This window comes from Rhinatrema bivittatum, chromosome 6, assembly GCF_901001135.1.
Source record: "Rhinatrema bivittatum chromosome 6, aRhiBiv1.1, whole genome shotgun sequence".
NCBI lineage: Eukaryota > Metazoa > Chordata > Amphibia > Gymnophiona > Rhinatrematidae > Rhinatrema > Rhinatrema bivittatum.
Genome location: NC_042620.1, coordinates 271,469,328 through 271,481,767, shown reverse-complemented (window position 1 = coordinate 271,481,767; position 12,440 = coordinate 271,469,328). Strand labels below are relative to the sequence as shown.

The 12,440-nt window shown below is 42.7% G+C and overlaps 1 protein-coding gene across 2 annotated transcripts in view; it reads left to right on the top strand.

The window, feature by feature from the left end:
* The window catches only part of GCNA (germ cell nuclear acidic peptidase), a 174,668-nt gene that overhangs the window by 57,177 nt on the left and 105,051 nt on the right, over positions 1-12,440 (top strand). For both annotated transcript variants that reach the window (XM_029607210.1, XM_029607211.1), the window contains exon 3: positions 2,479-2,539. In XM_029607210.1, coding sequence (XP_029463070.1) covers positions 2,479-2,539 — 61 coding nt within the window. The remainder of the gene's footprint in view (positions 1-2,478; positions 2,540-12,440) is intronic.

Here is a 12,440-nt window from a genome sequence, read left to right as displayed (position 1 = left end):
GATTCAAGGTATTCATCAAGTTGTGAATGAACTAATTTTTCAATGATTTTAGCTATGAAGGGTAGGTTTGATATTGGGCGGTAATTTGATAGGTTTTTTGGGTCGAGGTTATTCTTTTTTAGTATAGGTTTTATTATAGCTGATTTAAGATAATTGGGGTAGGTACCTTCAGTAAGAGATAGGTTGACGATCTTGGTGATTATTTTTGTTATATTAGATTCAGTTGTCTTGAGTGTTGTAATATGGACGCTATCCAGAGGGTGGTTTGCAGGATTCATTTTCTTGATGATTGATTGGATCTGGATGATGGAGGAGGTGTCGAAACAAGTCCATTTTGATTTTACTTTTGTGTTCAAACATATGGATTGGGTGTTATCGATGAAGTTTGATTGTATTAAGTTTAATATTTTATTGTTAAAGAATTCAGCAAAACCATCGCTTTTGTTTGACGTGCAAGTAGCTTTCTGAGTTGTTTTTGTGAGGTTCTGTACTATTGAGAAGAGCATCCTGGGGTTGTGATGAAATTTGTTGATTTTTTTTTGAGAAATATTCTTTTTTTGCATTGTTGATGGTGTATTTATATTGCGCTAGGTATGTTCAGTATTTGTTTAGAGTGACTGAAGTTTTGTTTCGTCTCCATTCTTTTTCTTTTTTTCGAAGTAATCGTTTAAACGCTCTGATGCTGCTATTATACCATGGATTATTGTGTTTTGATGGTTTTATTGATTTAGTTATGATGGGATTGATGTTATCAGCTACTTTTTTAGTGATCATTAACCATGATGATACAGCTTCATCAGAATTTGATAGATTAATATTAGTCAGTTCCATTTGAAGGGTTTCTTGGAGGAGTTCCATGTTGAATGGTGGTCGATATGTTATTTTGTTTTGTGGGTTTCGAGGAGGAGTATGGATGGAGTTAGAAGTCAAAGAAGCTTGGATTAGGTGATGATCAGACCAAGGTATTTCTGTGGTGTGGGTTGTGATATTATACCAGTCATTAGTATTGACGAATATGAGGTCAATGGTATGACCTGCTTTGTGAGTTGGAGTAATAACGATTTGTTTTAGTTGTAGTGATGCAAGTGCATCAATAATGATTTGACAAGTTTTTGAGTCATTGCTTAAGTCAAAATGTATGTTGAAATCACCCAGGATTATGATGGGTTTGTTAAGCAAAATATTATTCATAAAGTATTCAATTGGGGTGAGCAATTTTTGTCGAGTGATCCTGATGGGCAATAGTCAAGGCATATTTGAAATTTAGCGGAATCAAATAATGTGATTTCAAAGGGTGCAGTTATGTTTGCTGGACGAAGTGTCAGATGTAGGTCTTTTTTGGAGATTAGCATTAAACCACCTCCTTTTTTCCTTTTTCTAGGAATTGAGAATATGTTGTATTTTTTTGTTGTTTAGTTGGTTGATGAGTACCATATCAGTGTTTTTAAGCCAGGTTTCTGTTATTGCAATGAAATCTGGTTTACAATCATAGAGCATGTCATTCAATAAAGGAATTTTCTTAACAATGGAGCGTGCGTTGACTAGTATGAATGAAAGAAGAATATAATTTGAATATTGGATGTATATGTTGTTAGAGATGTTTGAAAGTTGTTTTTTTTTTTTTTTAATAACTAGGATTATGAGGTGTGTGTTTCATTTGCATTGGTTGTTTTAATGGGAGCGTGGTTATTTTATTTTGATTTTGAAGTTTATTTGATGCATCCATAGTTCTTGATTGAAATTCTTATTTTTTAAACAGTCTCTTGTGAGAGTGATAACAGGAGAGTAGTTGCAAAGGATATAAATATATAACAGGAAGTGCAAACCTTTATATTTATATTATACACGCATACGTTATAAAATGGCCGCGTCCACTGGTGCAAGCCAGCATATGCGCATACATGTACGCCCGCATGACTCTTTGAAAGTTATCCTCCCTGTGAGTGGATTACAATTAGGGGTAGATTTTAAAAGCCCTGCGCCGGCACGTCTATTTTGCATAGGCCGCCGGCACGCACAAAGCCCCGGGACGCGCTAAAATGGGTGGTCCGGGCATCATGTCTGCGGGCCGGGGGCATGGCCGAGTGCCCTGACATAGCGTATTTTTTAAAAATCTGCCCCTTAGTGTATGGAGCAAGGTTCTTAATATACCATTCTAAATTTGGATATTTTTCCCTCATACACACATTTATCTTCCTCACCTAAGATGGCTGGATGCTGTGATAGGCGCTTTATAAGTAATTTTAAATAAATGATATAATAAATGATGTGAATCACTTTGTCCATCTAGATGCTTATTTCTCATTCTTGTCGCAATTCTGAAGACCCTATTTTCAACTTAGGCATTCAGCTGAATCCTGGCTACCACACTTTGTCCAAATCCCATATCCACATGGGACTTTTTAATATCACTGTAAATGAAATACAAGAAAAATTAATATTCATTTTTGCAAAAATCTGTTTGCATTTTGATTCCAGATAAAACACAGAGAGAAAAAGAAAAGAATGAGACTGGATGGACACAGAAATACCATCAAAGGTAAGTAAGAATGAAGATCCTCACATGGAATTTTTCCTTCACTAGTAGGGATGCACACATACAAATTGTTGAGTTCATCAGTTCATTTTGGACTTTTTTTCAGTGCATAAATGCCAATTTATTCTCACAAAATTAAATTTTATGTCCACAAAAAAACTGCCAAAACAAATTAAACCAAATGCACACCCTATTCACCAGTGCACGTAACTTAAATAAGGAATAATGTTCTAGCTTCTATGGCTGTCTGCTGGGATACATCCTTTCAATGTGGTACAACTGGGCAGATTGGATGGGTTAATTAGTTGTGGGCTTTGTTTCTTGGGGAGGGGTGTGGGTGGGTTCTCATGCCATTTGTCAACTGCTACATTTCCCCTTTTTCTAAGTTCCAGAATTTCAGAATAGAGCACAGAGTAAATGACAAACCTGGTCTCAAGGCTAGTCAGGCCTTATTTATATTTTGATACAAATATTGGTAACCTACAGAATTCTATTATTTTATATGGAAAGTTGCTGCATGTTTACAGCAGCGATCCCCATTGGAAGAGCTTTGTTGTCTAAGTTGTCATCCCAGCCTCAGAGGATCCTTAATTATGAGGGAATGAAAGTATAGCAAATCAACTGCGGCCTATGGCAATGCAACAGGAATTAAATTGGGTAGACTAAGTGGAACTTATTTATTTATTTATCGAGTTTTATATACCATCATTCGGTTTCGCCATCATAACGGTTTACAAAATACAAAGGTTACAAGGTTAAGGAGGATAATAAGGGTTTCAAAAAGGTTCAAAATCTTGTTAACATAGGGATATCATATAGAAGTTCAGTTTTTACGTTTCAATTCTTTGTTATAATACATTGTTGTGTTGAGTTTCATTTTTCTTCAGGTTAGATTGGAGGGGGTTGGCGTTGTGTTGTTCATTGGGTGAGTTGGTATGCTTTGGTGAACATCCATGTCTTTAGATCTTTTTTGAAGGTTTTTAGGTTTTTCTGAGCTCGGTTGGGAGGGAGTTCCAGAGTTTTGGGCTACCTAGGGAGATTGCTCCCTTTTGGGTTGAGGTGAGTTGTTTGGAACGAGTAGGTGGTGTCTTTAGGAGTCCTTTATTTGCTGATCTGAGGTTTCTGTTTGGGGTATGTAGTTTTATGGAGGAACTTAGCCAGTTTTCATGTTTTTCATATATAATTTTATGTAGAATGGATAGTGTTTTGTATTCAATCCTGAATTTTATTGGTAGCCAGTGTAGTGATATAAGTGTTGGAGTGATGTGGTCATGTTTTTTTTAGATCCAGTGAGGATTCTTGTAGCTGCGTTTTGTAGGATTTGGAGTGGGCGGATAGTGTTTAGAGGAGAGTTGAAAAGGAGTGAGTTACAGTAATCTATGTTGGAGAAAATGAATAATTGAAGGACTGATCTGAAGTCGTTGGTGGAAAGGAAAGGTTTTAAATGACTGAGTGTAAGTAGTTTATGATATCCATCTTTGATTTTTGTTGTGATATGGTTTTTGAAAGAAAGTTCCTTGTCAATTATTACTCCAAGATTGCGAGCATGATTGACCGGAGATATAACCGTATTTTGGTTCATTAGGTTGAGTGGTGGTAGTTGAGGAGAGTTGTTCTTTCTGTCTAATATGATTATTTCAGTCTTGTCGAAGTTGAGGATGAGTTTTAAGTTGGTTAGTATTTCCTTTATACTGCTTAGGTAAGTGGCTGTTAATTTGTATGTTTCTTCTAGTGATTTTTTTATTGGGATTAATATTTGAATGTCATCAGTATAGATGAAGTAGGTCAGATTGAGATTTGATAGGAAGTGGCATATTGGAAGCAGATAGATGTTGAAGAGCGTCGCTGATAGAGCGGATCCTTGGGGAACTCCAGTGTTTAGATTAATTTTCTTTGAGAGGGTATCATTGAGTAGCCCTTGGTAGGATCTTTGTGATAGGTATGAGGAGAACCATTGTAGGGTTGTTTCCTTTGCTCCAATTTCAGATAGACGGTCAATCATGATAGAGTGGTTTACTGTATCAAAGGCTGCTGATAGGTCGAGTAGGACTAGAAGGTAGCTGTGGCCTTTTTTGAAACCTTTGAGTACGAAGTCGTTCATTGCTAGTAGTAGAGTCTCCGTGTTCAGTTGCTTTCTGAAGCCAAATTGCATGGGTAGCAAGATGTTGTTTTCTTCCAGGTGGTCAAAGAGCCTTGTGTGGACGACTTTCTCAATGATTTTGGCAATGATATGGGTCTGTAGTTCAGTGGGTTTTCTGGATCAAGATTATTTTTTGTAATGGGTTTGATGATTGCTGAATTTAGTTTCCTTCATGAGGGAAAGGTTTATGATGTCAGTTATCGTCTTAGTTATTGATGGTTTGAGATTTTTTATCATTGTAATGGGTATGGCATCAATAGGGTGTTTGGCTGAATTCTTTTTTTTAATGATCATTTGGATTTCCAAAGAAGATGCTGTCTCAAAGTTGGGCCAGCTTTTTGTTTGAATGTGTCTTGTGAGTTATTTTTTAGGTTGCTCTTTATGAGGATTTTGATTTTTTTTTCATTAAAGAAGTCTGCGAAGTCATTACTAGTGATCTTTGGTGTTGATTTTGGCTGATCATCAAAAGATGATTTGGTTAGGCTTTTTACTATGTTGAAGAGTATCTTAGGGTTTTGTTGGTATTTGTTTATTTTGTTAGTGTAAAAGTCTTTTTTGGTCTTATGGATGAGTTTTTTGTATTCTGCTAGTTGTGTTCTGTATGCATTTAGTAGTGTGGTTGTTTTGTTTCTCCATGATTTCTCTTTTTTTCTGAGTTTCCGTTTGGCTGCTCTGATGTCATTGTACCAGAGGTTCTGATTTTTTTTGTTCTTTTATTGTTTATCATGGGGTTTATCTTATCTGCTACAGTTCTAGTTTTGGTGATCCAGGATGCTGCTGCGTTTTCTGTGTTTGATAGGTCTATGTTTGTTAGTTCAGTTTGTAGATTTGCTTGAACAGTTTTGATGCAAAAAGGTGGATGGTATGAGAAGGATTTAGTTGTGCTTTTTCTTGTTGTGAGTTTACAATTTGAATAAAAGTTTGCATGGATGATAGAGTGGTCAGACTATGGTATTTTCGTTACCTTAGTTTGGTGTTTTGACCATATGTTAGTGTTGATGAAGACTAAGTCTAGTGTGTGACCTGCTTTGTGCGTTGGGCCATTGATGATTTGACTCAGTCCCAGTGATGAGAGCGCGTCAATAATTGAGGTGCAGGCGGGAGCGTAGGGGGCAGTGTCTATGTGTAAGTTGAAGTCACCAAGAATAATTATGGGTTTGTTGATTGATATTCTGGTCAGGAAAAATTCAATAAGTGGTGGGCAATTCAGATTGAGAGTATTAGGGGAGCAGTATATCAGACAATTTTGTAGATGTAGAGAATCAAATAGTGCAATTTCCAATGGAGAGCAATTGCTTGTTGGGATTAATTTCATCTGTAGGTTTTGTTTTTTTTATGATTAGCATAAGGCCTCCGCCTTTCTTTTTAGGTCTGGGTATTGAAAAAGTTCTGTAGGTAGAGTTATTGATTTGGTTGATTAGTACTGTGTCTGTGTTTTTTGTCCATGTTTCTGTGATGGCTATGAAATCCTGTTTTTCATCTTGGAGAAGGTTGTTGACGATTGGTATTTTTTAAATTATAGATTGAGCATTAAAGAGTAGGAAAGAAAGTGTTAAGTAGCTGCTGAGAGATTTGTTGTTGTGCGTAATGGTTGAGTGTTGATATTTGTGTTTTATTTTTGTTTCACTCCTCTGTTGTTCCAATTGTTGTAAGCGTTTGGGTCGTTTCTGTTGATCTTACAGTCTTTGGGGGGTTGATAGTTTGAATTATCAAGAGATTGAGTACTGCTAGCACTGCGGTTTGCACGAAGGGGTGCATAAAGGGAAATGCCCATATTGCGCCCCCTTCGGCGCGCGATGCCTGGTAGTGTCACTCTTTTTGCGCTCCAGCGCTGGTGACGTTGGGTGGGTGGGCGGAGCTCCCGATTGCGGGCCTCCCACTCTCTCTGTACCGTTTTTAAAAGGCTCCTGCCCTTCTCTTTCTTTTTCCTTTTTCCCTTTCTTGCCGGTGCTGCAGGGCGGTTGGTGGTGGGTGGGTTTCTTTTTTTGGGCTTCTTGTCTGCCATCAGATTAACAGGTAAAAATATTTATTTCTTTTGTTTCCTTTTAGCATGTGCTAAAACAAAACTCATACACACCCCTACTATTTTCTGATTTTCAGCAAACTTTCCTAACAGAAATGTTGTTTTTCCAAAGTATATAACCTGCAAGTAATGTGCAGTCAGATGACAGAAATTGCTATTTATTTCTTTTTATTGTATGTTTGACCCAGCAGTTTCTCCTCCTTTGGACTTCCTACTTAATCATAACCTGTCTATCCTGATCCTTCATTCACAGCTACCAAGGGGAATTTCCCTATTTATTTATTTATATCCTTCCCATGCAGTCATTGCATTAACTGTTTTTTGACCTGGAACCACAAACCACAATAACGCTGGCAGCCAGGATGCGTCCCACCCCTTCCACCTCCCCGCAGTTTCTTCCCTGCCCAAGTAAGACTATGAAACTCAGTGGTGGGTAACAAAGGCTGCAGCTTTATTGACTTAAAACAGTGGTTCTCAACCTTTTTCCCATCGTGACACACCTGACAGGCCACGCTCGGATGTGTGACACACTGCTCATTACAATTCATGGCAGAAATAAAAAATAAAGGCCCAGTATTATTTTTATTGTTAAGAATGACACAAGGGAAAGATACATATTCTATCTGAACAGAAATTGCATAAACAGTAAACATCCCACGCCAAAACAGCACCAATTTCCAGTACTCAAACAGTAAACACCTTACTTAAGAAAAGGCAACACTGAAAATACTAAACCAGGCCTTAAGACATCAATACACCTCTTATTAGGAAAACGGAACATGCCAGGCTACTATAGAGCCCTACACAGAAACTACACGCCAGCAGAAAACCTCACCTGAATCACATGTGCTGATCCTCACCTAACAAAGAATAAAAAGACCAAAACATATAACTAGAAGCATGCAGAAAAAATCTGTATAGGAAACTGCAACAAGCCAGGGTTTATGTAGGAAAAAGAGAAACATCACCAGTCCTTATAAAACAAATCAAGAAATATAAAATCAATAGCAGCAAAACCATACTAATAAAAAGAACAGATTTTCGAAACAGCTGATGAATGGAATATCCAATAATTAAAAACTCATATCAAAAATTTCTAGATACCAATAAAATATTTCAAAATAACAGACACAAAGGCCCAATAATGAAAAATAATAAGGATACAAAAAATGTTTTGCTCTGCATACCTGGGAACGTTTGATATCCAGGTGTCCTGAGATTGTTTTGAATTAGCAGGAGGAGGAATGGTTTGCTTGCAACTTTCTCCTCTCTCTCACACTGGCTCTCAGTCGCTCACATATACACTTGCTTTCTCTCTCTCACTTATATAGGCTCTTAATTACACATTTACACACATGCTGTCTATCTTTTCACGCTTTCACACACAGGCTTTCAAATGCACACATACATGCTGTCTTTTTCTCTCACACACACTCCTTCACATGCTTACACACATGTGCTCTCTTTCTCTCATTTACACACATGCTCTCAATCACATACTCACATGCTCTCTCACCTAAACCAGCTCTCAATCACACATAGACACATATGGTCTCTCTTTTACTTCTACACACAGGCTCTTAATCATACATACATATGATCTCTCTCACACACAAAGGAACTCAATCACACACGCATACTCTTTCACACAAACAGGTTTTCAGTCACAAACTTACACATACAAGTTCTCAGTCATACACTTCCATTCATGCTATCTCTCACACACAGGCTCTCTATCACACACATACTCTCTTTCACATATACAGGCCTCAATCATTCACATACATGCTGTCTCACTCACACACACACACACACACACAGCACCTTAAGCACACATGCTTGCTCATTCACTCACTCCCCCCCCCACCACCCCCCCCCCCCCCGAACTAGCAGCAGCCTCTTCCACTTCCAACCCTAAAGGCAGCAGCAACCTCCTTCACTTTCAGCCCTCGCAGAGAAAGGAGTCCCATCGGCCGCGGGGGTTGACATTCTTCGTTTTTCTCCGAGCTGTGCTGCTCATTCCTCAGGCCGAGCCTCTCTTCTCTTCTTCTTGCCAACGCTGCCCGCACTAGCATGGTCTCTTCTTCCCGCGCACACACCTGCTGCTTATCACTTCCTCTTCTGGGCCACCGGGGGGGGGGGGGTCAGGAAGAAGAGAGCATGCCGGTGCTGCTGACTCCAGCTGTCCTGCTGCGTTCTGCCCGGGCTCCCCCTACCCTATTTTGCTCGGGTAGGGGAAGCAGCTAGGTCAGCGGGGGACCGGGAAGTGTGGCGACACACCGGTTGAGAATCACTGGACTAAAACACAAAAACGTATACCTATAGTACCCGAGCCGTGGAACCTTGCGGTATCACCACACTGCCTCAATTGGTCGTCCGCCAAAGTGAAGCAAAACAGTGCGGTGCAACCAGCCCTCCCCACCGCATCGAGCAAGGGGAGCCACACTTCCCACAAACCTATTGGCATACATCCTATACCGGACATAACCCACCATTTTTTCCCCCAGGCAGCAAGTCCGGCATCAAATTGCCATGTACGCCCTGATGCCCAAGCATACTTCCAACACTTCCTACAGTGAGTTATTACATAGGTCTTGCCCTATGTTGGACAAATGAACCAAATCGCCCCGATACAGCCCTTCAAGTTGGATATCAGCCTACTCATGCTGAATCTGATGACCCCCCCCCACCAAGCTCTGTAAACATGCGCAGATCTGCCTATTCTTCTGTGCCCCCTGTTCCATAGCCTCAAATTGCCCCATTTCTTCCGCAGTATATCTGACCATACCAAGGAACTGGGCTTGAATAGTACGGCTATCAACTTGAAGTCCTCCCTGATTGCCTTTAACAGCTGCCTGGTGGGTACTCTGCCTAGATCATTCCCACCCAAGTGAATAACAATGACCTGCGGCTGAGCACACACTGAATCATGCTGCCTCAGCAGCGGTAAGAGTTGCTCCCTTAACATACCGCAATTACCAATCCAGTCGATGCGGACCCCATATGGTGCTAGCCCAAGTTGCGTCCCGTATGGCCTCTCTCTCGCCCTCCTGGCTGCCCAATGAACGAAGGAGTGTCCAATGATCCAGACGGTCCTTCGCCCATTGGGCCTCCCTGTAACATAAATGATGACAATGTTAGTTACCCTCTGCCCTGCCTCTAACGTATAGGTTAACCGCTGCTGACTTCCATCTTCCTAGTCTCTGTATTGTTTCCACGCTTAAACTCCTGGAGGAGGGAAGAAGGGACTGGAAGTGTAAAGCGGCGAAGCGACTTACTTTTTGCACCCCCCTCCGGACATCGGACGACCTCTCTTGCCTCCAGCTGCTCGCGAAGATGGACACCTGCACGGCCGCTGAAGACGTGACGTCACGACGCGGCATGTGACGTCACGTCTTCAGCGGCCGTGCAGGCGTCCATCTTTGCGAGCAGCTGGAGGCAGGAGAGGTCGTCCGATGTCCGGAGGGGGGTGCAAAAAGTAAGTCGCTTCGCCGCTTTACACTGCCAGTCCCTTCTTCCCTCCTTCCAGAGCAAGGCTGCTTTTCGCGCCCTGCTTCGGGAGGAGGGAAGAAGGGACTGGCAGTGTAAAGCGATCTCTCCTGCCTTCAGCTGCTCGCGAAGATGGACGCCTTCTTCCCTCCTCCCGGAGCAAGGCAGCTTTTCGCGCCCTGCTTCGGGAGGAGGGGAGAGGGGACTGGCAATCCCGACTTCCTGGTATCTGTCCTTTCAAATGACATTTGAAATGACAGATACCAGCGTGGCCGTGAAGCGTTAGGCCCACGCACCCAGGATACTGTATAGGCGCTCTATACAGTAAAATGGATTGCGCGGGCCTAACGCTTCTTAGACGCAGCTTGCATTTGCAAGCTATTTACATACAGGATCGAGCAGTAGGTGAGCTGCACTGTACGTGCGGCAACCGCGGGTGCGCCGGGCACTAACGCAGCTCTTCCTACCGCTCGTTACTGGATAGACCTGACAGATAGTTCTTTATTTAGACAGTTTGAGAAGCCACCAGAGGTGGCAGTAGTGAGTAGAAAATGTAGCCCGGCTGGGCTAGTATTCCCCAGGGCGCTGGAACAGCGGTTCCTCCGGTAGCAGTGCTGTAGTGGAGAGAACTGAGAAAGTGAGTACAATAGAGAACATTCACAGAGTCCCAATATGGAGGACCCCGAGATAGGGAGAGCTGGCCCTCGAGGAGCGAGTACCAGATCCCTGGAAGCAGAGAGACTTGTTGGCAAAGTACTCACACAGCGGTTCCACATAAGAGATGGCACTGGCGCTGGAACAGAGGCAGGCCCTTGAGGAGCGAGTACCTGGTTCCAGGGAGACAGCTCTGAGGAGTGGATGATAGTAGTTCTCACTGATGGTGTCTGTAGTGAATTCTTCCAAGTAGAAGAGGAGATAGATGCAGGCAGCAGGTCAGGGAACATGGGCCCTCGAGGAGCAAGTACTGGTTACCTGTTAGCGACCTGAAAGAAGCAAAGAGGCCCCCGAGGAGCAGGTACCCCGTTAGCAAAAAGAGTCCAATGGAAGTTGGAAGGCAGAGTAGCTGGGTACGGAGAGCGAATCCCATCCATAAGAACACCCTTGCTAACTCAACAGCTAGCAATAAACAATAGGCTTAAATATCTGGGCAGCGTGACGTCATCACAGGGGGACGCCCCTGAGGAACGCGCCAATGAGGAAATAAGAATGAGTGCCGCGCGGCACGCACGCCCTAAGGTACCTGAAGAACATGGCGGGAGGCAGCGCCCAAGCCGGTCCGGGGACGCCAGAGAGGATGGCAGGAGGATGCCGCGGCAGCCATGCGTCTGTGAGGAGCAGGAGGAGTCGCCAAAAAGGAAAGGTAGGCAGAGTGAAGCCATCGGGAAGCGACGGTCGTAACAGGAGGAGGATACTAACTCAGTCACTCTCAGTGCTCCAAAAAGGCCAGGGAGAACACTGCTCTAAAGAGATGAGTCTCAAAATCGGAGCTGCATACTGCGGGTAAGGCATTCCATAACCGTTTTAAGCAACTTGTGTGTGATTGGCTTCCAGCTGTCCTTCTTATGACCCAACCTGCGAGCCCACCTGGCAAGCATCTTCCTTTCCAAGAAAGGACCTGGTGGTGTCTCCCCACCCTTGCACTTTGGCGAAAAAAGCAAAACTGGCAAGGTGGTTGGCTATCACGCCACTGGAGACTCCAGTTTCCTTTGCACTAGCGATTGAACAGTCATGCCCGCTGGGACCGGGCCCTGTGTCCAAACAAGCCCTTTCAAGAACGCTTGTACACGCTTGTATCCGCGACAATAAGCGGTCCACATAGCAGGAGCAACTGCACTGCGTAGCAATTCCCTGGTGGTCACATCCCAAAGGTCCATAGGTACTCTGGGAACCTCGTGGCTTCCTCGTCCACATTCGGAACCTGCATGCAAAATGAATCCCATTTAGCGCACGACAGGATATCAGCCACACCATTGCTTGCACCAGGCACATAGCGCGCCCTAATGGTCACGTTTAAGCGCAAACACTGCAGAACTATTTCCCTGCAGAACTCGCAAACCAAAGGGCACTTTGCAAAATGCCTATTCATAATTTCCACGACAGCTCGGTTGTCACACCAAAATATTATTCTTTTGTTGGCCAGCCAATCACCCCATATAACTAGGGCCACCCATATAGGAAATAACTCGAGGAATGTATGTTCATTGTTAAACCTCTTTCTCTCCATGATACCGACCAGGGTTCAGCGCACCATG